The sequence below is a fragment of the Trachurus trachurus genome (genome assembly GCF_905171665.1).
Source record: "Trachurus trachurus genome assembly, chromosome: 7".
Lineage (NCBI taxonomy): Eukaryota > Metazoa > Chordata > Actinopteri > Carangiformes > Carangidae > Trachurus > Trachurus trachurus.
The window spans coordinates 9,447,617-9,474,576 of record NC_139901.1 but is presented as its reverse complement, the minus strand read 5'-3'; the positions used below and the strand labels follow the sequence as shown (position 1 = coordinate 9,474,576).

General features: G+C 40.8%; 2 protein-coding genes across 3 annotated transcripts; both read right to left on the bottom strand.

Moving 5' to 3' along the window:
- Window positions 1-67: 67 nt before the first annotated feature.
- fam50a (family with sequence similarity 50 member A) lies at window positions 68-20,619 on the bottom strand. Its single transcript, XM_083975970.1, has 13 exons — window positions 20,374-20,619; window positions 19,971-20,055; window positions 17,996-18,095; window positions 14,812-14,933; window positions 14,295-14,368; window positions 13,722-13,788; window positions 12,358-12,419; window positions 12,158-12,234; window positions 8,283-8,337; window positions 6,487-6,535; window positions 6,322-6,392; window positions 4,469-4,579; window positions 68-371 (listed from the first exon to the last, which is right to left on the bottom strand). Exons 1-13 carry the CDS (start codon window positions 20,482-20,484, stop codon window positions 363-365), a joined length of 993 nt encoding a protein of 330 aa, XP_083832096.1. The 5' UTR covers window positions 20,485-20,619; the 3' UTR covers window positions 68-362.
- Window positions 20,620-21,192: 573 nt separating this feature from the next.
- On the bottom strand, window positions 21,193-26,524 carry cav4b (caveolin 4b). Of its 2 annotated transcripts, XM_083975829.1 has the most exons (5): window positions 26,313-26,524; window positions 26,180-26,204; window positions 25,448-25,704; window positions 22,266-22,453; window positions 21,193-21,644 (listed from the first exon to the last, which is right to left on the bottom strand). In XM_083975829.1, the coding sequence occupies exons 3-5, from the start codon at window positions 25,697-25,699 to the stop codon at window positions 21,455-21,457; spliced, it is 630 nt and encodes a 209-aa protein (XP_083831955.1). In that variant the 5' UTR covers window positions 25,700-25,704; window positions 26,180-26,204; window positions 26,313-26,524; the 3' UTR covers window positions 21,193-21,454. The 2 variants fall into 2 exon arrangements, with proteins under 2 accessions (XP_083831955.1, XP_083831956.1); XM_083975830.1 differs by lacking the exon at window positions 26,180-26,204 and having other exon boundaries at window positions 26,313-26,500.
- Between the last annotated feature and the right edge of the window lie 436 nt (window positions 26,525-26,960).

Sequence of the window (26,960 nt, the reverse complement as noted above, 5' to 3'; positions counted from 1 at the left end):
TCTCTTAAATTCCATTTACAATAACTACGGCACCAAAGAGTCAAATTAAGAGCATCCATACAACGAGTGAAGGTTTCAAACTCAAGTTGATTTTATTAAGCACAGACGAGCTATATACATATGGATGTGGGCTTGTTCTTCCAGGAAACGTTGCATCTCAAATACATATTTGGAAAAAGCTAGTATTTCAAATACCAAGTATAATCATGAATCAATAGTATATCACATTTTGATAAAGAAATGATAAAACGTGGTGTAACTGCGTGAAAATGAGGTGGAAATTGGAAACGGCAAAAAAAAAAAAAAAAAAAAAAAATTGCCTGATAGATTCCAGAGAGAGGAGGAGCCGACGGAGAGACGTTTCATCGGATCTGAAAAAGACAAAGGAACAGAGTGTGGAGTTACTCGCGCATGTCAAGTCCAAAATAAATACGCCACACAAATTCATTACGGTGAATAACTCGTTTAATAACATCCCAGCGTTCCAGATTTCCTCCAGAAACCTGAGACCGAACCGCAGGAGCTCATCTGTTATAATTCAGCCACGGAAAAAGCGTGTGTTTTCCAGGCACACGGGTTCTACTGATATGTCGAAGCGTGCCCATGCAAGAGAGAGTTGGCAGCTCCGCAGAGACACACTTCTTTTCAATATGCAAACTTACACACATACTCTCTCTCTCACACACATACACACACACATACACACACATATGTGTGTATTAGTGTATATATATATATATATATATATATATATATATATATATATATATATATATATACACACAAATACACATGGCCTTTTATCCACTATCCCCATGGAGAGGAACATGAACACAGGTTCCAACAGGAGATTTATATTCACGTCAAACCAGAGTAGTTCTGTGAGGCATGTGCAGAATTTATGAGTGGTCCAGACCTGTTACGAGTCACAGACAGATAAGCTGCTTCTCTCTGCAGGGCAGAACCCTAATTTGATCAACAACTGCATCTGGAGTTTAAGTGTGACACTGCAATGAACTAGATGGATTATGAGACTTAAAGCTAAAGGCAAGGCAAGGCAATTTTATTTGTATAGCCCACAGTTTGTCTCAAAGGGCTTTACATAGCATCGTTAGAACATCCTCTGCCCTCAGACCCTCGACTGAAGAAAAAGCGTTCCATTATTATCTAACTATTCTAAGCATTATATATATTTATCAAGAGGCATATTTTTTGTTTACATTTTCTTTCTCTTACTATGTTTTTGGCATGCAACAACGCTCCAAACACGTTGTAAACCTGCTTGGCAATAAATATGATTCTTTGCTTTCTTCACATCGAGCCTCACGTTACATCCCTCTCTCTTTATTTGCGCTACAGCGCGGAGCAGGACCTCTGCTCTGAGAGCGCAGCGCTATGGATGCCTGCTGATTTCTGGCAGCAGCTCCGCGCTGTGAAATTATTGTTTTCACTCACGAACATGAACGCGGAGGAAAGTAAACCGGAGGGTTTCGGTCCCGGAGAGCAAATGGCAAGATCTCCCCCTTTGGATCAAGACTGGTGAACGTCAGTGGTCTGGCAGCAGTTTATCATCCTGTTATTTATGTGTGTTATGTGTCTTTGCGGTTTCCATCTACACCGGGTCCAACAAACTCTGTAGCTATATCAGTGTCTCTGGCTTCCAGTTGTTGTTTTTGTGTCACGTTTGTTGTAAAAAATCAAGACAAAAAAAATGACAGGGTTGTTTCTCATCTTTTCCCAAATGGAGAAGGTGCATAGTGTGATTAATACAGTAATCACATTCATATCGCAATGTTAAGCCCTACAGCTAGATTTAAAGGTTGGGACCAGACTAGAAATCCTCAACACTACCGGGTCAGTGTGGTTTAGTTAGCTAGTTTCTGTCCATCTATTGAGTTAAGAAGTTAAAGTCCATATGACGGTTGCGAACGGGGTTCACTTTTCTTCGTCCAAAAAGACACAGCAAAAAACATACAAATACCTCCATGCTGCTCGTCTGTAATGTCCCTCTTGTATTGAAGTCCCAACATGAAAAATTATTCCGAAAAAAAGATTAAATAAAAAATTAAACAAGCTTAAAATATAGACTGAATTATTTTTTTTCGGAACAATTTCTCATGTTGGGGCTTCAATACAAGAGGGACATTACAGACGAGCACTATGGAGGTATTTGGATGTTTTTTGGTGTGTCTTTTTGGACGAAGAAAAGTGAGCCCCGTTCGCAACCATCATATGGACATGCAGTGCTGCGCCGAGCCCCGCTGTAACTCAGAGAAGGCACGGATGGCTCTGAAACTTCTCCCAACCCTTAGTCGACATGAGGGTGAGTAGATAATGAGTGAAATTTGAATTTGGGGTGAACTATGCCTTTAAGTTTATCTATTTTAGTTTCTACCAACTGTTGCGGAAAATATCTCAAATTAAATGCTCCATTGTGTTCACCAACGGCGAGCTGTGGTTAAATTTTTTAGCAAATTGTAGCCTACAACATTATCAATTGTTTTCAGTTTGTTTTGTTCTTGTTTTCTGTCTCTTTTTAGGTCTGTAATGTATTGTGGTTTTTTATAATGACGTAAACAGACCATTTTTCCCACTGCACGTGTTAAGGCCCAGCTACAAACACGAATTGGAAACCAAGAATAGCGTTACTCTAAATTCTGTGTGACACATCGGTTTTACATGCTTTGTAGCGGAACTGTGTTCAATTGCAATGTCCTTTTAAAATAAATCAACAAAATAAATCAAACAGAATGTACTTCATCAGGTTAGGAAATGAATAAAAACAGCTGCCTCCTACTGAAAAATGAAAACAAAGTCAATTTACGATGGAAATTAAATTAAAATGAAAGAAATAACAAAGAAGGCATTTTATCTGAGTTACTCACTAAGACCTAGCCTAAGTCACACACACACAAAAAAATCCTCTTAGTTCATATTAAAAAGGCTGATTTGGAGGAAAGTGGCAACTGCTCAGCTATGAGTGTGAATGTGTTGCTGTTGCTGACGTCAGTTCTCATAAATGAGTTCACCTACAGGGAACAAAGGGAAAACACATGCACAGCATCCCATGGTAATAATAATAAATATGCAGTAAACACATATTGTTTAAAAACAGGAAGTCAGGAGCTAATTTGATCCTTTAGATGCTTGGTGAAAACAGGTCCTGGGGCCAGATTCACAAAACCTTCTTAAGAAAAAAAATCTTCTTAAGTGTAATTTTTTTCTTAACTTCAGTCTTAAAACAAAAAATCTTCTTAAGTGTAATTTTTTTCTTAACTTCAGTCTTAAAAAGAAAAAAAAAAGTAATATTCTCCAAAAAAGTTCCTAAGTATTTTCTCAACTTTCTTCTTAAGAAAAAACTGAAGAATAAAGGGTATTCTTGAAATCAAGGTTTTCAAATTTGTTCTTAACTTCAAGACAACCTTGACCTGTCTTAAAATTCCTACGGTGAATAATATCGCCTTTTTCAACACATTTTAGACAAGTTTAGACTAGTAGGTCATAGTAAGTAAATATAATTTTAAATTAATTACACAAAGAGCCTGTTAACTGTTAGTTAGTATGTCAGTTAACGGCCACTTTGACCCACGCTCTTGTCTTATTTTCCGCTGTTATTCCCATATTATTAATTTTCCCCAGTAGTAATTTTTTTTGTACATTAATTTATAGGAAAAAACAATTTATAGGAAAAATAAGAAATTCGTAAGAAATGACTGTTCTTCAGAAAATATTGAGGAAGCGCACACTGAATTTTCTTCTTAAAGCAGAATTCCAGTCATTTTTGACCCCTAAATCGTTGTCCTGATGGTCACCCAGTGTTGGGGGGAGCAAATAACGCAACTAAAATTGATGCAGGCAAACCAGAGTTACACCGTGGCTAGACGGCGCTAGGGATAGCGACAACGCTAACCTATGGGGGCAATTCTTTCAACCACAACAAACACTCAAAAAACAATCAAATATCTATGTACATGACTCGAATCCTTACGAGACACCACTGAACTCATACAGTGTACAGTATAAACAGTATAAACTTGGAGTTTTTGCACGGTCAAGCAGTGCAGTGGTAATGTCCAAAATATCTCCAACCATTGGTGGAGAATAAGAAAATTGCCCCCATAGTTTAGCGTTGTTGCTATCGCTAGCGCCGTCTGGCCATGGTGTAACTCCGGTTTGCCTGCATCAATTTTAGTCGCGTTTTTTGCTCCCCCCAACACCACTGGGTGACCATCAGGACAACGAGTCAAAGTTAGGGGTCAAAAATGACCGGAATTCTCCTTTAATGCATTTCTTAAGATCTTTTAAGAACATATTGGTGAATCCGGCCCCTGCTGGTGTTTTTAGCAGATGGATCGGATTCAAGATTAGATGAGACCTTGAATGCTCCCTTCAGGGACACTAAGTAATATTCAGCTGAAAATGAACTTTTGTGACATTTAGGGGGAAAAAAATACAAATAAATTCTCACTGTGTATTTGTCCCATTTCTTCTCCGGGTCGTACGGCTCCCAGCGACTGGCGGGGAAGATGTGCTTGTTCTTCTCATACCAGCTCCTCAGCACAACTTTACCTGCGTGAGACTTCAAGCAAAGACAGAACAACCTGTTACTTTCCATGTGGCTTTTTAATGCAGTCCAGACTGGTCTCATCTTCGTGGACAGGCCCTAGAGCGTTCATTGTTGGTATCCCAGATGTTTCACATCTGTATCTTGAATTTAAGTGCTAAGTGATTTTGAAATAATAACTGCCTACGGAAATTGTGAGGCAGAGGGCTTGTGTTTGAAGGCTTTGGGTCAGAATCAGGATAAGTGTCTGACACGTGGAGCGTGAAGAGCGTGACGCTGGCTTTTACACAGAGGAGGCACAAGTAAATAAATCAGAGGTCATGGTTGATTTGTATTGCCAGGTTGGATGGGAAATTACATCAGCAGCTCTTATCATGTGAACATGAGGAGTAAATCAGTGTAAATGGATGATGCATGTATAAAGCACCTTTTTTCAGTTTTCCACTTCCACAATTTCATTCAGCAGGTTATAAAGCACCACTTTCCTACCATACACACACACATTCACACATCAATGATACGTCAGGGGAGATTTTAGCTTGAGTGTGTTTGAGGCTTTCTCAGGATTCCTGTGGGATTCCCACAGGATGGGATCCAGTTTCAATACTGATAACATGATTAGGACAGGACAGGGAATAAGGCCTGTGGGAGCACGAAGGACAAGAATCATAACCATAACAGCTCTGTCTCCGTGTATGCAGTTCTAATAATAACAAATGCAATATTCATCATTATAGACATGCAGGTTTTGTGTTGCCTCCTGTCCTGTCTGCTCTGACTAGTGCAGGATGTGTGAGAATTGAGAATGATCTCCATTATCTCATGGGATGCAGCAGGAATGTTTTAGTGGGAGTGGGAAGGGACAGGAGTGAAAATCAACTCCTGTAACTCTGTTTATTCAGTATCTTGCCCGAATACTGGAGGAGCTGGAGATCAAATCACTTTCTGATTTAGCATGGAAATTACATGAAATAACCTTTATTATAACATGTTCAGTTCACTGTATCATGTTTCAGCCCATCACGAAACTTGAAAGAAGTCAAATTCATCAAAGGATATCAGAATTTCATTCAGAAAATCCTCTTAGTTCATATTAAAAAGGCTGCTTTGGAGGAAAGTGACAACTGCTTAGCTATGAGTGTGAATGTGTTGCTGTTGCTGACGTCAGTTCTCCTAAATGAGTTCACCTACAGGGACCACAGGGAAAACACATGTGCAGCATCCCACAGTAATAATAATAAATATACAGCAAACACATATTGTTTAAAAACAGGAAGTCAGGAGCTAATTTGATCCTTTAGATGCTTGGTGAAAACAGGTCCTGGGGCCAGATTCACAAAACCTTCTTAAGAAAAAAAATCTTCTTAAGTGTCATTTTTTTCTTAACTTCAGTCATGTGAGTGACAAATCTAAAAATTGTCACTCACATCAAAGGAAATGTTGAACAATTTTGAGCCTTAAATAAATGAATGAATGAATGAATGGACGGATTGCAGCTGAGGAGGTAGAGTGCACTGTCCTCTGATCAGAAGACCAGTAAAGCCATAATAGCCCCTGGTGGTAGCTGCTCCATCTGTGTATATGAGTGTTAAGAGCTATGACTATAGAACTTCTAGAAGAAGTGCAGTCCATCTCCTGCAGGCCAAACCGGGTCAAATTCCAGTAAAGTTTCCTCAGGTGACAAGTTACATCGGAAATGACAGAAACATTTCACTGGGCATCTACGGTTTTTGCTGTAAGAAAAGAAGAAACTTCACCTCATCTTTCTCTACAGTGGCATCGTTCACCAGTCGAATGTCGTCGTGGACGTCAAAGCTGAACAGAGGACCTGTGGGAAACAGCAGAAACAGTGACTTTTCACTTATAAAAACACATGGAGAGACGCTACACCACTGCTCAGTGTGCTGCTGGAATTCACTTACCTGACTTCCCTCTGGCTTTCGTCACAATGAAGTCGTAAAAACTGTGGTGCTGAATGACAGAAAGTGAAAATAGTAGGAGAGATATTTAGAGAGAGAAAAAAAACACCATTTTGAACAAATGATCTCACTAAATATTTTCTTGCTTGCATCATAGTGTTTTTTTTAGCAGGTAACGCTGCTACAACTTTTATGGACTAGATTATGAAGCCTTCCAGTGCTGCCAAAAAATGAATGTCTTTATGATCATTGGATCGTAAGAACACACCAACATGGTGCACCAAAAAGTTCACGATCTGCTGCTACATGCGAATGTTATAAAAGGTGAAATTAAACGTATCAAAACAAAGTGAAACCACAGTTCATTTAAGGTTCAGGCTGTGTCATTACGCACGCATGCACGTACACACAAACAGGCGGAAATTAGCAAATGTTGCTACAACCTGGCTCAAGGCATCTTTTCTTGTCTCACAAGATTAATGTCCGTGAAGGTTCTCAGTCATCCAGGTCATCTTATTATTGTGGAGTTGTAGTAAAAAAGCAACTTCTTCTTGCAACTGGAAGAAGTCCAGTTGCTTTTTTACTACAACTCCACAAGCACGAGATTAATGTTTTTGTGTATTGTCCCTGTTTTAAATAAATTCCTATTCCTATTCCTCCATGTGCGCACACAAACACACACACACACACACACACACAGCTAGCGCTAATTTCTCTTCTTTCTCTTTTTTCCTCTGACGGCGCACTGGGGTCATTAGAGGAACATGACCTGACAGATTTGATAGAAGAAAAAAATTTGCAACAGTTTTTTACTTCGGCTCGACTGTCGGTGCTTATTTCCCTATCGGCCCCAATATAACGTTGTATTTTCACCGTGAAAGTAACGTTATTACACATTTACCAAAAGTTGTCAGGTCTGCTGACACCGTCACCCACAGTCACAGTTTACCTTTATAACCGCCAGCTGCTGCTGGGGGCGGGTGGAACAGGGAGGGAGGCAGGAAGGAGGGGAGCGGGGCTATAATCTAAATAGGTTCGGCAGCCTCTTTATTCTACGCTACACATGTTGTCAGATATGAGTATTGCACGTGCACATTTCTCACAGAACTCACAGATGTCAGTGGCTCTTTGCGTAGTTTAGAGAGCCCAATTGTACCTGCGTATTTTGATGTCAAATTGTGTATCTGCTACGCAAAATGCGTGCAGGTTGGCGGGTCTGCCAATGGCTTACAATGAGGAACAAACATCTTGCAGCAAATCACACGCATGCGCACAAACATCAACAGAGCCACTGGGAGCTACTACTACAACAAGACTAAAAACAGAGATCAAATTATTTTTTTCAGAACAACTTTTTCATGTGGCGGCTTCAGGACACTTGGGTCAGTACAGACGAGCAGTATGGAGGTATCTGGATGTTTCATAGTGTGTGTTTTGGACGATTCAAAAGTGAGCCAGCCGGACCCCTCCTGGAACTCCAAAAACGTTTTGATAACTCTGAAAGTTCTCTGAACCCCTCCTTGGCATGATGGTGAGTAAAAATTGGTGAATTATTGATTAAGGGTGAAGTATCCCTTTAACCATCCAAAACAAATGCCTAACCTCAACCATTACTCTTAACCTTACTTAAACCTAATTATAACCTAAAGTCTTAACCCTCAAACAGCCCTTGGAAAAGGATTGGCCAAAATGTCCTCACTTCCCAAAAACGTTCTCACTCTGTTGGTTAAAAACCCAGTCCTCACAACGTAGTAAATACAAGAACACGAACACACACACGCACACACACAGAGACTCACGTGTGGGATTATCAGATCCTCTTTGATGTACATCAGCTGCTCTACTCCAGCAGACCTGCACAGAGGACACAGAAGGCCAAGTAAATGTACAGTGTAAAATGTGATGGTCCACTCACTTTGATTGATTTCTATTTGGTAAGCATAGCAACTCCATTGTTGAGGAAACATCCTTCAACAAAATTTCTCCTCCTCCTTTCAAAACACGCAAATCAACGCAAATTTCCTCCTTCCCCCACGTGTTACCTTGGCAACATTAACAGTTTGGATACTGTTGCTGCTACTGTTGGCATTTCACACTACTGAAATAAAATACTGAAGATATACTGACACAAAAACCGATACCATTACAAATTGAATTGGGTTGATTATAAGATGTGTGGTGTCATTCTGAGAGTCATTGATATTATATGGATTATTATGGGATACCATGTGCTGATTACTGACGGATTATCAGATATTGATATTGATATTACTGAGTCCTTGATACCTGGCAAGCAAAATGAATGCCAGGTCCCACGCACCCTGTTGTAACTTGTCACCATCAGTAACCTTACTACGGTAAAACTGCCAGATTGAAGTGCAATGACCGATGTGAAATCTTGGCATCAGCTTCAAGCGAAAGGATGAAGATTGTTAATTTCTTCCCTGCTCACTTCAGAGTGGGTGGAGCTGGTCCAAATAAAAAGGCTGAGGAGTGTCTGAAGAATTAGCAAAGTTAGCAAGTGAATGCCGTAGATGGGGTGATTGTCTTCCACTTTGTTGATGTAGATTTTAAATTTGTCTCCTCTGTGAACACCTGATTCACAAGGTGAACAATTCACGAGTCATCAGCTTCAATTCATCACACTACCAGGCTCAGTCGTCTTTCCAGTTCCTCCTACACGTCTAGGTCTCTAAACCAAATTTGTGTACAGAGGTGCTGACAGGTTGAGATGGAAAAGGGCCAAACGAATAAAGTTGACGCATGGTTGGAAGCAGAACACAGGTTTGAGACTTATTTTTGGCTTGGAAAACTTCTAATTAATTGTGGTCTTACATCACAGTCATACTGACAGATGACGACCATCATCTGGCCCCAACAAACAAACAACTAGAACTATGGATTGATTATGTTAGTTTTATCACACAGGCTAGTTCCAGGTTCAGTTGTATAAATAAACTGGCTTTTATGGAACTTCAGTAGATACTCGTTTATCAAAACGAGGCTTTTTCTTTAGTCTCTCCTTTGAAAATTGTAAATGATTCATTTAATCCATTGGTATTCTGCACAGTCTTATTTCACACTGTTGTAGCCTGTTGTGTAGCAAATTGTTGTGAAGCACTTTGTCATGCCAAAATAGTTGTTATTATTATTATTATTATTATTATTATTATTATTATTATTATTATTATTATTATTATTATTATCATCAAAATATTGACTATTCTAGTGAAATCTTGTCACAATTGCCTTGGGAAGTCTTGAGTAGTGGCTTAAATGTTTTTCGGAAGTCATGCTGAGCAAACATTGCCTAATCAGTTTAGCCTCAAGTCCAGGACAAAGTGAGTTTTCCCATCGAGATAACATGTTCACAAGGCAAAGACTCTTCTACAAGGACACAGTGATCATGAGTTATGACCTTTGACATTTGACCACCAAACGCTATCCAGTTCATACTCCCAGTGAATATATGAGCCACATTTGAAGAAGTTTTGTTCTCTTTCAGAAGCATAAAAATGCAGCAACACCAGGCAAAGAAGCTGAACTTGACTCAAACTAATGCTGCACTTTGATAGTAAATCACCCAACAGTGGATAAATGCTAATCCTGTTGTGTTATTTTGCAAAACATATTTCTACAGTTCTACCTTGCTGTCAAAAATAAATCAAAACAAATCCAGCCAGAGAAATACTCAGCGGTTGTAAATTCGTCTCCTGTCCCAGTGCTGAGCCACCGTATGGTCATCCAGCATTAACAAATATAAAACAAGCACATCATTTATACTTAATGTTCGCATAAAATTGGATCCTGCTCTGTTTTTCTTATTTGGCAAAACAAAAGATTGGAAAGATTGAAAGATTTAGTAGCCTTGTAAATCTCCCTTTGGGTTTTTATGTAGCATTTTTTCATGTCACTGCCAGACACATTCTCAGGAAAATCTCAAATGTTTATCTCGTCCCGATGAAAACAACTTTTTACTGTGAGCACCTGGCTGGGAGCTGCCTCAAGCTGGACACCACAAAGACATTTCATTCTTTTCTTCTTTTTTTTTTAAAATCTGTTCAGCTTCCTGGCCTCAAGACATGCAAACCCTTTTCGGGCAGCAGGGATGTAATCACTTCCAAACAAACTTAGTCACTAATTAGCCCTACTCCAATTGTTCTGGATTTGCCTCAACAATTCAACATTTTTTTTATGTAATTGCCAGTTACATAATTTGAAAAGCTTCTTTCCAATATAAAAAACCTCATGAGCACAAATGTGGAAAGCTTACAAACAGCCCGTTGGAAATGTGGGATGAACCAATCCATCCAATATGACTCATCACAAGCACTGTGGAAACAGATCAAAGAAAATGCAAAGAAGATCCCGAAAAACCAACCGCAAACAAATTGGTTTTCTAGTTTACCCTGTGTATTGGATGAGGTTCAGGTCTGGGCTCTATGAACAGTTATGGCGCTTTTCCACTAGTGCGGCACGACCCGGCCCGCTTTTTTTGCTTTTCCACTAGCCCCTAGTACCGCCTCTGCCCTGAGTGCAAGCGTTACGTCCGACATGAACTTTCAAAAACAGAGCGGCAACACTGATCTGTACCGAGACTGTTGTTATTCCTTCACCCGAGTTAAAGGATAATTTCCGTTTTTTACAACCTGGACCTTATTTCTAGCATAAAATAAGATAATTTTACTCACCCAGAAACTTTGGTGTCATTTGGAGTTGTTTTGACGAAATTAGCCCCAGTGGTGGTGATATTCCCCTCCGAGCCCGTGGTGGCATGTTATCAACATGCTGCGCCTGTAGGTTGACCTACTAACCTCCGACCTGGATGATGTCATCTCCGACCGCTGCCCGGCGCGGCTAACTTGCTACGGCTAATGCTATGGTTCGTTTCTGTGTGTTTCTGACTTGTCAGAACAAAATGAGCAGCTGGATGAAGTTCAGCTTCCACAGGCTTCCTCTCCTCAACCTGGACTCACTAAAGCTCCGGCTAGTTGAGCTAAAAATGGACCCGAATGCCGAAGCAGAACGATTATTATCAGAATGAGCCGGGCAGCGGTCGGAGATGACATCATCCAGGTCGGAGGTTAGTAGTCAACCTACAGGCGCAGCATGTTGATAACATGCCACCACGGACTCGGAGGGGAATAGCACTAGTGTATCATAACAAAATATTGGCGAAATGAACGAGTTTTGCGGCGGATAATGTGATATTTAGAGGCTGCATTGGGTGCCCCGTGCTCTCGCATTATACGGATATACGCGCCGCTCCACTGGGGCTAATTTCGTCAAAACAACTCCAAATGACACCAAAGTTTCTGGGTGAGTAAAATGATTGTATTTTATGCTAGAAATAAGGTCCAGGTTGTAAAAAACGGAAATTATCCTTTAAATGATGCTGTGTGTAAAACCATGCTGCGGTCTGTAATCGAGGTGCAGACGAGTGAGTTTGGAGCTGACGAGTGGAGAGAAAAAAGAAAGGCGGACAATGCGGCCCTGCTGAGGAGGAACTAGAGAACTCAGCTGTAGTGGAAAAGCACCTTTACTGAGCCATGCCCTGACTGTGTAGTGGAAAAGCGCCATTAGTCTATTTCATAATAGAAGAAACCACAGATGGAAGACGCTCAATCATCATTACAGGCCATGCTGCATATTTAGCCAACACTCTCTGACTCACCTGAGCTCACTGAAATCCTTCCTGAGGACCTCAAGGGCTCTCTGCAAGAAGTTCTGGATGGTGTTTCCCTTCTTCATCTACAGAGGAGACACAAACAGGGGTTGAAGGGAATGTGAGGTGGTATAATGTCTCAAAAATGTCCCCGTTATCAAACTCTACAGAGTGGATCAGAGTCAGTGCTGAAGCTCGTCGTGCTTTACCTTGACTGTCTTACGATGTCCTGAGCCGTCCCAGTAGCTGAATGTGATCTCAATCTCCTCGCCTGGGGACAAAGACACACACCAATGTTATATTGTTAAAGCAGAAGTGAGTGATATATTTGTGTTAATATAAGTCTTAAATAGTTATATCTTCCGACAGCAATCACTTACATAGAGTGTTTGGACTGAAACACGGGTCTCTCAGTCCCTCTGCTCTGCTCTGAGCCGAAGAGAAAACATTTATCGTATCCTACAGTTTTTATCCAATGAGGAGAGAGAACGGCATGCAGGGGTGACGTAGCGACGAGGACTGTTATGGTGCGTTCAAGGAAACTCGTATTTTTCCGACCGTGAAGTGGTACCAGTTCGATCTGGTACGAGTTCACCGGTCGGAAGTTACGAGTGGCCGTTATAGTGACTTTCACCGGTAAAACAGGTCGGAAAAACACGAGTGGGTTGCCTGGAACGCTACAAAGTCCTAAGTTGTGACTTGAAGCTGTAATTTACGATTTCAAAAGCCTGCCTGGAACGCAGCATTAGCGAAAACGACCGGATCACTCACTTCTGCTTTAATGTCTGATTGTACTTTTACTAGTGAAAAGACAAGGAATGGAGGAATCGCCCCCAATGCGGAGTAGTTAGTTATATTTGGGACAATGTAATTTGAATGTTTGATTGTGATTTTAGTTACACCGCTGGCTTTAATTAAAGGTCCCATATTGTAGAAATGGATTTCCTTGTCTTCTTTGATTATAAATCAGGTCTAGGTTCCATATTCATACTGTGTCAGTATAAAAGCCTCAGTCCACAGATAAATGCACATGCCCTGTATTCAGAGATAAGAGATTAGCACCTTCTGAACTTTGTGATGTCACAACTAAACCACCTTTACTGTGCCCTCAGACACATCCAACCATTTCTGTTGTTTTAATGTCAGCAATAACAACAAGCAGTCCTTTTGTTGCTAAGCTGGGATGTGACAGGAAGAAAAAATACTGAGAAAACTCTGCACTCTGCACAATCTTAAGATATCAGGCTTCTATATCATTGCTCAGATTTCCCTTAAGAGACCAGCAGCTAATGTTTATTTTTTTATGAAACAATGGTACGCTTCAATCTGAATCTGATTTTGTGTGGATAATTTTGGCGTTGACTGCAGCGCTGAGGCTCAGAGACCAAAACAAAACACACAAAACCCTGAGAAAAGAGATGTAAAGCTACGCTAAAATGGATTTTGGCTCTTAAAACCACAAATATGTCTTCACATATCTTCAAATCAAACACAGGAAATGTAAAAAAATCTGGGGACCTTTAAATGACACCAAAGTGTTTTATGCATGTGTGTGTACTGAATTGATACTCACTCTTAATCTTCTCCTGTTTGAGCTCCCACTCCTGCCTGAGCTCCTCTCTGAGACGATTCTCCTCCTCCTGAGCACAAATGTCAGTGTGATGGAAATACACTGTTAAACTCCAATAAAGACACCAGAATCATAATTTCTCATCATGTTCAGGTATGAAAAATGTCCTACTGTATTGATGAGATAACCCTCCCCCCCAGAGTTAGCTGGGTATGGTTTTTTAGTTCATCTTGCTTATGTAGAATGTGATCGACAATCATTCAGATGTTTGTTTGTATTTAGAGAAAATTGAGCATGCAGAGAGCATCAGGCTCCGTCTGGTATTTGCTAATTACTTCTTTCCCTAACGATTGCCGTTGTTGTGGCTGGCAGTGTGATTTTCTGCAACCGCCAGTCAAAACAGAGCTATAAATGCCATTTGTCTTTGTAGTTTTTAATGAACAATGACATTACAGAGAACTAAAAACATCAAGGGAACAACTTGTAAAGCAAGTTAATGTTAATTCCAATAACTATGCAGGATCATTACCTCTGGGGGGAAAGGTTTCACTCAAATGTCACCCTTACTGACCTCACCTCTCTGTCTCGATCAGGGAGGAAACTTGTGTCCACATCTGGGTTTTTACCGAGTTTCTTCTTAGCTGGAACATCTGAGACAAAACACAGATTCCCCAATCAACACTTTATATCTTGTTTGTTTCATTTGAACAAAATCCAAAGTGTAGAAACAGCCTGTTGGGTAATATCCAGACCTCCGCTGCACAGATGTTTACCCAGCTTTCAAACTTGAAGCTAAACTGCTGGCTATAAGTTGGAATTTAGCATACAGACATCAAATTGGCATCAACAAGGCTCGTTCAACTGTCTTTGGAAAAATAAACATTTTTACCAAAAATGTTTAACTATTCCTTTAAGATCAAAGTCATGGCACAGATGACTCAGATGGAGGCACAAGAGATCAATCATATACTGTTGGACCAAAACACACACACACACACACAGAACCAATGAAAAACGACTACAGCGAAACAGCTGAAACCGATTCCCAGTCCTGTTCAGTGTGTGCTCTAATATCCTTGACATCAGTACTCACACTCCAGCTCTTCTTCCTCTTCCTCTTCCTCTTCTTCTCCGTCTTCAGGATTAAAGGATAGACTGGCTATTTTCCTCTTCTGTTCCTCCTTTCTCTTCTTCTCCTTCTGCTTCTCGAGTTTTCTGCAGAGAAAGAAAAAAAACACACACATAATGATGATCAACCACAACATGTTTTCAATCAACAGTACGTTTGAATTTGGTTTCCTGGAAAACAGCGTGTGACATGCAAACCCTTAAGACAAAGGTTGTTTCCCATGGATGTGATTTCTTCCAAAGTCACAAAAAAACACTCGTGAATTCTGCTCTGATTATACTGGATTAGGCCCATAAATATCCATTTGGCTTTTATTTCACTCTTTTTTCATGTCCCTGCCTGTTGCATTCTTTCACTCTTGTATCCACAATGAGAGGGGGCAACTAGAAGGGCATCTAAGGACAACTTGAAAGCAGCCTGCTGGAAATCAGGAGTTGACCAAAAGTGAGTCATAATTATGCAACTTGGAAACAAAGAAAAGAAAATGCTGAGAAAATCCTTCCGTCATAGAAGAGACTGTTTACAGAAGACACAGAACTGTTTATATTAATTACTCCTCGCTACCAAAGATCTGAAGTTTTACAATGTAAAAAAAATTGCACAAAATGCTGTTTCAGAGGCAGTTGTTACTCCCTGTCATTACACCGCAAGTTGTTGTCAAACATTGTTGCAGTTGCAAGACAAGATGTTCTATTTACTGTTTAATCACTTACTTTTCTATTTATTTTTCGTTATTGTTTAATTATTTCCTTTCGTCTATTGTTTTTAAATTGTAACACATTTGGTTCTTGAATATGTGGGTGAAGTTTTTATATAAGCCCTTTTGGGTTTTATACCTCCCCTCTGCACATCCCAGTTATGATGATTGTCCATGTTGTTTTAAAATGATATTGTTTGTGCTAAAAAATAAAAAATAAAATAAAAAAAGATGTTACTCTGAGCAGAGCTGAGTCTTCAGGGCAGACTGGAGGTCTTAGTGTAAAGTGTCTGGTCTGGCCGGTGCGAGCTGGTTAGCCTGCTAACTTCAGGTAAGAATTAACATTGGTGTTGCTTTCCTAACCTGGAGACACCACTTAAGTGAGTAAAGGAGTTTAATGAGGATACTAAACGCTAATGCTGGTAATAGTTGCTGTAAAGTAGATTACAGATTTCATTGAAATGTTGATTCTCTCAGACACACACATGACAAGGAGTGGAACAGTCAGCAGTCTGCTACCTCCGACACTGAACCTCGACACACCTACATTCTGTGAATTTTTACAGCCAGTAAGGTGACTGAGGCAGATGTGTCCAATTTGACATAAAAGTTAATTAAAGGTTAGGGTTGGAGATCCTATTCTGGAGCATTTTTTTTTTTACAAAATTGTTTGAAATCCTCTTCACAATCCGATTGCAACCAATTAAATACGCTATAAATAATTAAATATAGACAGTTAACTAAAAATAAATAAATATAGACAGTTAAAAGCACACATAGGCAACAGTGACATATAAACATAGTGCCACAAGGCGACGATAGAATAGGACGGCATGGTACAGCACAGCCATGACGGACAGTTAAACAATGAAGGAGAGAGCTGCTGGTGAGAGTGACCAGATCATGGGGAGCTTTGGCTGAGGCAGCTGCAGGTGTGCTTTATGAATTTTGTTATGACGTGACGTGTTTGAAGGAGCTGACAGAGGTAAGACTTTGCAACTGTAGGGATTTTTGAAGCCTCTCTCCCTCCTCTGCTCGCACCGCTCTTCATGCACTAATGAAGTGTGCGTGCGTCTTCAAGGAGTTACGACCGCGGAAAAGACAACAACAGTGATACAGTGTACCACACTGAAGTCTGGTAGGTGGTAATCTACCTCTGAGCTTGATGCTGGGTGGGTTATTATGATGTTAGGTGTTTTATTTCACATGAATGAGCCATGAGAAAAAGCTGGAGGACTGTTAGCGATGCTGTGCAGTGGCACGCGACAGAATGCTGTGCCGCTCACATTGGGATTACATTGGGTCGCACAGTGAGGGGTGATACCTTCGCGGCTTCACCTTGATGTGAACCCAACGCTGAACAGTGCGAGCTAACAGTTGAGTGTGTGTTTTGTTGTGATTGTTGTCTTTATTGTCCAAACCTGTGTGTGTGTGTGTTTGTGAATCAAAGAGGCACTAAGCTGAGACTTCATGGGCTGTTTCATCTCAGATGTCAGATTCTGTGAAGTGACACCACAGAGCAGTTTAATTGCTCCTGTTTTGCAGTAGTTGTGTCTGTCCCCGCATCGCCACAGCAGCGATGAATGGAGCGGATTGACGTTCCGCTGCTTAGGCTGTTTACATCCCACAAACCGTATTTTCTTCCCACAGACAGCGTCAGATGGTAACTCATGCACCGAGAAGTTTGTTTACTTCAAGCAAGCCGACATGTTTGTAAAACTAGATCTAATTCAAAGTCTCGCGCGAGACCCAAGTTGACGCACTTGGTTTGTTTACGTGGAGTAGGAAGCTCCTGTTTGTGTCATAAACACAGGAATATCAACTCTTCACTTGCTTGAAGTAAATAAACTTCTCGGTGCATGTTTGAGTAGCCATCTGACACTGTCTGTGGAAAAAAATTGTGGCTTTGAGGGATGTAAACAGCCTAAGCAGCGGAACTTCAATCCGCTCCATTCATCACTGCCGTGGCGATGCGGTAACGGACACAACTACCGCAAAAGAGGAGCAATTAAACTGAAAATCTTCAGATTCCTTCTTTTAAACCTAAAATGTTAGTAAAATACAGTCCCGAGTTGAATTTGCCCAGAATTGTCCTTTAAGGTAAAAATGTAGTATAGTTACACTACAAATCCTGCATAGTTGATAGTTCCCCTTTAAAGGAACCTCATCCAAACCATGAAAAACAAGAGGACTTCCCTCTTCACATGTTTGGCCCGCACATCTGCAAGACTTTGCTGACAGCTTTCTGCAAATTTGCATTGCTGGGGGGCAGCCACACATTGTTCAGTTTCTGCTCCCGCAAAAATATAAAAAGTACAGACTCTGCATGTGAACATTTTTCATAAGCGTGTAGAGTCTCAGTGAAACAGCCGCCAGCGCTGCCACCCTCAGAGACATGTGCTCCACATCAACAGCCCAAATCCACTGAACGACAGTATAATATAAACTCACAGCTGCAGTTCCTTGGACTGCTCCTTTTTGGCCAGTTGTTTCTCTCTCTCCTTCACCAGTGCCTCCTGTTTGGCCTTCATGTCATTTAGCGTCACCAAACCTGATAAAAACATGACATAGATGAAACACGTTCAACAAGAGTCACACAACTGCTAAATTATGTTAAGAATTACATGTATTGTGACCCCTCACAGACCACACATTACCACACCCTCCTGGCTTCACTGCATTGGGTACTTGTGAAGTTCAGGATCAATTCCAAGAGTATTTTATTTACTTTGAAGGTATTTAATGACCAAGCACCCATATACAGTGCCTTGCAAAAGTATTCATTCCCCCTGGAACTTTTCCACATTTTGTCACATTACAACCACAAACTTAAAGGGACTACAAGGAGTTTTGGAAAGCGAAGTGTTTTCACACTCCATTTCCCATGAGCCTCCACGCACACTGTGAAATTCTTGGACCCGCGCGAAACGGACGAAAGCAAAAGCATTTGCCAGACATTTTTTTCATTAATCAAGAACGAAAGTCGGAGGTTCGAAGACGATCAGATACCATCGTAGTTCCAACCATAAACGATGCCAACTAGCGATCCGGCGGTGTTATTCCCATGACCCGCCGGACAGTGTCCAGGAATATCAAAATAGCGATAAAGATAAAACAATATATTTATCGAAAATGGACCCATTAACAAGTGTGGGTAATGTAGATTCATCCACATTAATATGAGATTCTTTTATAACCAAAAGCATTTTGTATTTTATTGGGATTTTATGTGATAGACCAACACAAAGAAGCGCAAAATTGTGAAGTGAAAGAAAAATGATATATGGTGTTCAAGATTGTTTACAATCAAAAACCAAAATTGAACCTTTTGACCTGAAACTTAACACTGCATATCAACCTGAACACACCATCCCCACCGTGAAATATGGTGGTGGTGGTGGCAGCATCATGCTGTGGGGAGGCTTTTCTTTAGCAGGGGCAGGGCAGCTGGTCAGAGTTGATGGGAAGATGGATGGAGCTAAATACATGGCCATCCTGGAGGAAAACCTGTCAGAGGCAGCAAAAGTCTTGAGACTGGGACGGAAGTTTGCCTTCCAGCAGGACAACAACCCTAAACATACAGCCAGAGCTACAGTGGACTGGTTTAGATCAAAGCATACCCATGGGTTAGAACAGCCCAGTCAGAGTCCAGACCTAAATCCTATTGAGAATCCGTGGCAAGGCTGTTCACAGACAATCTCCATCCAATCCGACTGAACTGGAGCTGTTTTGCAAAGAAGAATGGGCAAAAATGTGCAAAGCTGGTAGAGACATACCCCAACAGACTTGCAGCTGTAACTGCAGCGAAAGGTGTTCAACCAAGTATCAACTCAGGGGCTGAATACATATGCATGCCACACTTTTCAGAATTTTATTTGTAAAAAATCTTTCACAACATGTATCATTTCCTTCCACTTCACAATTATGCGCTACTTTGTATTGGTCAATCACATGAAATCCCAAATAAAATACATTTCAGTTTGTGGTTGTACCGTGACAAAATGTGGAAGAGTTCAAGGGGTTTTGAATACTAGCAAGGCACTGTATCTGCTATATCCATTGTCAAACACAATCTAAAGGCGAGTGCTCCTTTGCTTTCACTGGCAACCTAGCCTTCTATTTAATCAAAAAAGACGTATTTTTATGATTAAATAATAATTATTAAAATCACACCTTTTGAAATATTTATGTGTGATCTGGCTGGGATTTGTGCTGCTGGTTGTGCGTGTGTATTGAGTTTTATCTGCGTGTAATGTTTTTGACACTGTTGTAAAGCACTTTGTAACCTATGTTTTAAAAGTTGTTATATAAAATAAAGTTAGTGTTATTGCTGTGAGTGCAGCCCTGGATCACATTGTGTTTGATATTACCAATGACCGGGTGTCTTGCCCCACGGTGATTCATGTGCAACAGTAAAGATACTCACCAACTGTGCTGGACTTGAGCTCTGCCTCCACAGCATCATAGTGAGCTGAGAATTTCTTATCAATGTTGGACTTGACCATGTTGTCCTGGGAGAAAACAATAAAGGAGGGTAAAAAATAAAGCAGAGTGGGCATGTTCTCCATGAGGCAGTGTGAATGACAGGGGGCTGTAATGTAATGTAACATTACTACTGTGTTGTTTATTTCACCAGTTAACAGCCTGTTGTTGTGTGTAACGGTGATGCCTTCACTGACCCTGCAGGTAGCGGATACTCGGGCACTTTATGTTACAACGGTTATTTAAATAAAACCAGAGACAGGACTACGTTAGCTCGAAGTTAAACCAAATGCCCGACAAACTTGTAATACTTTAAGGTAAGAAAGGGAGAGATAGAAGTTAGGAACCTCTGCGATCTTCTGCTTCAGCTGTTCGAGCTGCTCTCTTTCTTTTTCTCGTTTCTTCATCAGCTGCATGGCTCTGCCCGCCTCGCTGGCGGCTCCTTTGTACTGCGCCATTGCAACGGCTTCTTTCGGACCCTCGGTAACAACAAATGTTAAAACACTAAAACAAAGTCGAGTTCAACACTAAAATAAAAACCGAGAAGATTTGCAGGTCTGTGAAGTCAGGTCTCCCCGCACGTCACAACAGAAAAGATGGCGGCGACGAAATGCATGCTGGGAATTATCCAAGTACACGTGATGCCTTCACTGCGTCGGGAAACCACGGAAAAACGACAACACACAGCGACCGAAACAGCGACAGTCATGTAATAGATCAGCGGTGAAACCATTTGAAGCTAGATTTGTCTCAATGAATAAGAACTTGTTCTTAATGATTCTGTCTGGTTAAATAAAAAAAATAAAAATCTATCTATCTATTTGCTATTTGATTGTTTATTTCAGTTTAGTTCATATTCAAACAAATTAATTAATAAACAAAAAAACATGGCAACACAACTATGAACAAACAGAGATATTTAATATCTAAAAAAAGAAAGAAAGAGTAAACAACGTAAAACAGGATTTTCCAAAGTGGTAGCAAAACCCAAAATATTGCAACTGATTAAATAATTACTAATATCAAGAATTGTATTTGTATCCAGTTCGTTTTCTATTGTGCTGATGGGCTCTAGATTTTAATGTAGGCTGGTTTGTTTGGTGGCAAAATACACACATGCTGAACAAATTGTTTGACATAGTACTTTATTAATACAAATGATAATCAGGACTACATTGTGTATAATGTAAGGCAATAATGACAATTAAGTAATTATATTTTTATGAATTGGCTTTACAGATACAAAACATATGAAATAGCAGAAACCTGACCAGGTTGCAGGATTGTGCTAATTTAAAAAAAAGAAGGTAAAAACAAAATTAAAAAACAAAACAAAATTGTCTCACTCACTCACTCACTCACTCACTCACTCACTCACTCACTCACTCACTCACTCACTCACTCACTCACTCATTCAGTATCACTGTTTCACACTCCAACAGGCTCTTTGTCCTTCATCTGATGCCAGTCCTTTTTTGACAGCGAAACAGCAATTTGGCTGCAGCATAGAGCGAGAGACATACAGAAGGGGGTGATGACCACGTTCACAGCGCACATACACAGGGACCGCAAGCATGGGAGGAAGGTGTTGCTCAACTGTATGCATGGTACCACAAACCTATAAGGAGAGAGAGAGATTCATTGAAGAAAAGAAAAGTTGGCATGAATGCTTTGTCTTGGCTCTTGTCTGGTTTCATCAGTGGAGTAGAAACCAGTTTGGTTTCCCTGATCATCCAGACATGGCTTAAGATAAGGACTTAATCATGAAATTTGACAGGAACTTGGAACAGCGCTGTTCAGTGTTTGAGAAATAAAAAATCATAAGTTGAGGGAATACTTTGAATAGTTTGATGTGGTGGGGATATTGTGTTACCTTTGAACAGGTTAGTTTCCAGTCTTTCTGCTAAGTTCAATTACAGAGTCATATTGCACAAACCACAATCAGAATGACATCTTGTCTCCTGTACTAAGTTATTAATGAGGAACGAAAGAGTTGGTCGATAAGATGACATATTTGTGGTTTTTAGGAACCAAAAACCGTCTCAGTGTAGTTTCACATCTCCTCTCTCAGGCTCTTTCTCTGGAGCTGGAACAGGTCGGTGAACCAATCAGAAGAGAGGAGGCTCTGATCCTCCCTAAGTACCAATTGCTCAGTTTTATAGTCTTTGTGGAGGGCACTTTTTGATACAGTGCTAGACCTGCTTTAAAATGATAATGGAAAAAAAAATCCCTTCCTTACCAGACATGTAGACAGGCGAGAACAGCCAGGAAGATGCCACAGAGGAGAGCGAAGGGCACGGCGAATAGCAGGGTGAGGCATTGGTACGTGCACACTCGAGCCCTCTCAAAGCCAGTGACACTGTACAGCCACACTCGGTCTATGCTGTGAGGTGTAGCGGGTTCTGCCAGCACGTCACTCACCTCCACCTATACAGACAGGAAACAAGGACACACAGTGTGTGGTACCAGTCAAGTCAGATTAGTTCATCTGAGGCCACGTGCTGACTGAGGTGTTTATAGATTCAGGTGGGGGGTCTGAGGTCAGCCACTGACTCACAGTGAGGCTGTCCCCAGATCAGGGCATAATAAAATCTACAGTAGCTACCATCACTCTTGAAGATGGCAGGCATGATGGTGATGAGCTCTGCCGCACTACAATTTAGCCGGAGCACAGTTTGATTTTTTAAAGGCGAAATTCAGCTGTATGTCATCAGCATTGCAAAAATAGGGAGAGAGAGATATTTTATTTTTATTATACATTAAATCTTAACAGAAAATTATGTTTGTTGTAGACAAGAACAAAGAAGAAAACACAAGCAAAGAAACAAATGGGCTCCAAATTTATTCTCACAGTGAGCAGAAGTGTTTCCAAGGGACATTAAAAGTTATGAACCCACAGTTGAGCCCAATTGTGACTTTTGAAGTTAAAATTGTTTAATAACAAGTTGTTATGCAAGAGCGTGAGAGAGAGACATGAAATTCAGATATAGAGATAGAGATAGGGAGTGATTTGGTATACAAAGGGCCAGTGGTTGGACTCGAACCAGGACCACCAGAGCTAAGATTTTCTCCTTACCCCACAGGGACGATTTTATGTGTTGTGATGTTTTTTTCAGCACATGTGTTGACGAAATGATGAAAAATGTTTCTTACTGTAAACTGCAGTCAATCAAAATGAAAAACATCATTAACTTAAAATTTGGCATTTAAAAATGTGCTGGAGGAAAACTATAGGGCCCAGAGGCATCCAGTGCTTCTACACCCGTCCCAGTTCTTGTTCCTGAGCCCGATCATCTTCTTGTTGTCCCCTGAACTTATCCTGCTCCACCACCTCATGTGACCACACCTCCAGATGTTTGTGTCTGGATTAGCTCTCCTCCCTCCCCATCTGCCCAGATTCACACCCTGGCCCCCGGCGTGCTCTTACAATCTTCTCCCGGAATACCTGAACAGTTGTAGTAAATATCTTTAATTTTGCCCCAGTCTCCTGCTCGCTGTCTGTACATGTACTTCACCTGTTAAACTGCCTGTTAACAAAGATTATGTAACTATGATCGGTAAACTGTCAAGAGTAAAAGAACTTGCAGTGGTTTGCTGTTGGAGCTCCAAGGTAGAGCTAGTTTATAATGCCTTTAATAATGGAAAAGAAAAAGAAAAAGAGATGAAGATAGAGACAAGATAAAGAGAGGGGGAAAAGTTCTACTGTTTTTGGTTAGTTTTCTTAAAAATCTCTGCTCAGACAGTTAAGCAGGTTTAGAGGTGATACCGCCCTCTGGTGGACATCTACACGGCCAAAGAAAACCAGAAAACTGCTTTTCTATGTGTTTTTTTGTATCATATTTTCAATACGTACACATGTTTTTAATGTAAATTCTAACTATAAAAAGGAACCACAGCTAGAATTAGGAGAGAGCTGGAATTAAAACACAGACCACTCCGCCACCCTGTAGTCATCAGACTATAATTAAAATTGCTCAATAAGATTTAATCAACAAATCATGACCTGTGTTGATTGGTTGTTTATCCTGTGTTGGCTTTGTAGCTTCTAAGATGGATGGGTGAAAAGTTAATAGGAATTTTAGGTCGTCATATTTATCACATTTCTTTTTAATTATATTAGTTTTTGTTTGCAATTTACAGCAAATCAAACAAGACATTCTTACAAGCAAGAAGCAAACTTTTTCTCCCTATTATCCCTCCCTTCCCCTTCCTAAATAAGTAAAACATTAGGATGGATTAAACTAACAAGGTTTAATTTAATCTAACATTAGCCCTAAGAGTTTTGTTAAACTGCTAATTCAGGTTTAAAATTAAGACGATCTCTGTGGCACCATTTCAAATTAAACTTTCTTTATGAAATCCTGTTTAATTTGCATTTAAAGCAGAAGTAAGCGATATATTTGTGTTAATATAAGTCTTAAATAGTTATATCTTCCGACAGCAATCACTTATATAGAGTGTTTGGACCGAAACACGGGTCTGTCAGTCACTCTGCTCTGCTCTGAGCCGAGGAGAAAACTTTTCTCGTATCCTACAATTTTTATCCAATGAGGAGAGAGAACGGCATGAAGGGCTGTGTGTGCAGCCAAGGGACGCCGTGAATGTGGTGACGTAGGGACGAGGACCAATAGATCCATGACGAGGGCGGGGGCTGCTAACTCCATCGGCTGACAAGAAGTTATGGTGCGTTCAGGGCAGCCTGTAACTCGTGTTTTTCCGACCTGTGAAGTCGTACCAGTTCAATCTGGTACGAGTTCACGGGTCGGAAGTTACGAGTGGCCGTTATAGTGACTTTCACAGGTAAAACAGGTCGGAGGAACACGAGTGGGTTGCCTGGAACGCTACAAAGTCGTAAGTCGTGACTTGAAGCCGTAACTTACGGTTTCAAAAGCCTGCCTGGAATTAGCCAAAACGACCGGTTTGCTTACTTCTGCTTTACTGTAATCAATAGAACAAATGTCAAATATAAAGATTACAATTAAATAAATAAATATGGTGATTATCAGATTTACTTTGATAACCTGTATTTTGAATAATTTCAGTGCAAAAAGTCGTGTCTCTCACTCAAATTAGATTTTGTTCACACAGCCATTTCAAAAGTTACGCCTGGCACGTCAACTGGTGGTTTAAAGTTAACCAACAAGTTTAAAGTGGAGTTTCGAGTGTTGGCACAACCAAACTAAATTTAATCTTGGAACAACTAAGTTTAAGCTAAATAGTTTAAAGAGAAGTTTGAATTTTACTTAAACTAGTTTGAGGCAACAGATTTTTCACATAATATGACCTTTAATATGATTTAAAAGTCAAACCTTGCAGGTGCAATTAAGCTTTTAACAACAAACTATTCAGTCTCTAAGATCCTTTCGGTGACAAATTCGGAGCCAACATGTGTCACCACCCTGACAGACAGACAATATAAACCTGTAGGTGCTTGTTGATGCCGTATGGGTCCCTGTTGACAGGATGGGTGGGTGTGGGTGTGGACGTGGGCGTGGGCGTGGGCGTAGCGGGCTCTGTGGGAGGGGTTGGAGGTTTGGGCGCTGGAGTCGGGGCCTTGGATGCAAACTCTGGAGGAGGAGGAGGAGTGTTCATCTGCACTCCTCCTCCGTCATCTTCCTCGCTGTCATCATCAATCTTACACTCCACCAGACAGTCGTCGCTCACCATCATCATCCTCACTGCAGGGAGGGGAAGCACACGCTTGTCTTCACATGCACAGAGACAGATGAGCATAGACGGTAAAATGAACTGGGATAACTGCACTCTTTTACACTGCAAAACCAGTGCACACTCACACACACACATAACACACACACCCCTGCAGCAGATTGCAGGCCTGCAGAGTGTAAGAGCAAACTGAGCACTGGCTCCACCACCTGTTCTTTAGCCCCCCAAAAAAGAAGCCATACCAAAATCTGTAAATAGAAGCTGGTAATTTTAAAGTTACATGTCAAAAATGAAACAAACACAAGTCATGTAGCCGGTCTGTGTTAGTTTATTATATTTTTCTTCTTGTTTGTTCACATGGAATTTTACAAAATGTTAGTTTTGCTTTTACCAAATCTGTGAATTGCCGGATGCAATTATGTTTATGAGCATTAAATATTAAATACCAGGCAATTAAAAGTCTCAACAGCCTTTCAATTAACTTACAAGTATCAAATCTGTGAAACAGGTGCTGCAAGGTGACAAAATGTAGTTGAAATGCAGTTAAGAAACCACTGTGCAGAATAGATCCAAGGCTGGGACAGGAGCAGTTAGAAACGATGAATCATGTCTGACTTACCCCACTTTAAAGAGTTTTCTTAATCCTGTATCAGTGACAGAGACGCTGGCAGAGAGGTGTGCAGGGGAGCCCCGCAAGATAGAGTGCTAATCTGAACTGTCAATGAGATCAGTTCAGCCGCTTAATCACAATGTCCCTCAGAGCTGATCTGGCTCAGAAGAATTCACACAGAGGCAGAAGCGCTAATGTGAGCCTCTTACTCGTTGTGTGGGGTTATTTTCGGAGGAGGAGTGGATGGGTCTAAAAGATCTTGTTACAGCACTGGGGTCCTGTCTTAAAACAGAAACTGAGACAATGAAACACACACTCACTGACACACACACATGGTAGTGGGTCAGTGGACAAGTCTAAACTGATGATTTGACATTGTAATGAGTCAGCAAACAGCAGCGGCAAATCTAGATGGTCGTCCAATGGGTTGGCAACAGGTTATGGCACAGCAGCCTGGGACTGGGAGGGTGGTGGGCGGCCATCTTGCCTCTCTGTGTCCATCTGTATTCTCAAATTCTGTGTCTGTCTGATTGTGTCTCATCTCCCCCTCACTCATCTCTTCATCCCTAACTTTGACCTCATCTTCCTCCTCTGATCGGTTCAGGTCTTTCCTGCTGCTGTACAATGCAGACCTTCAGCATAATAATCAATATTAAA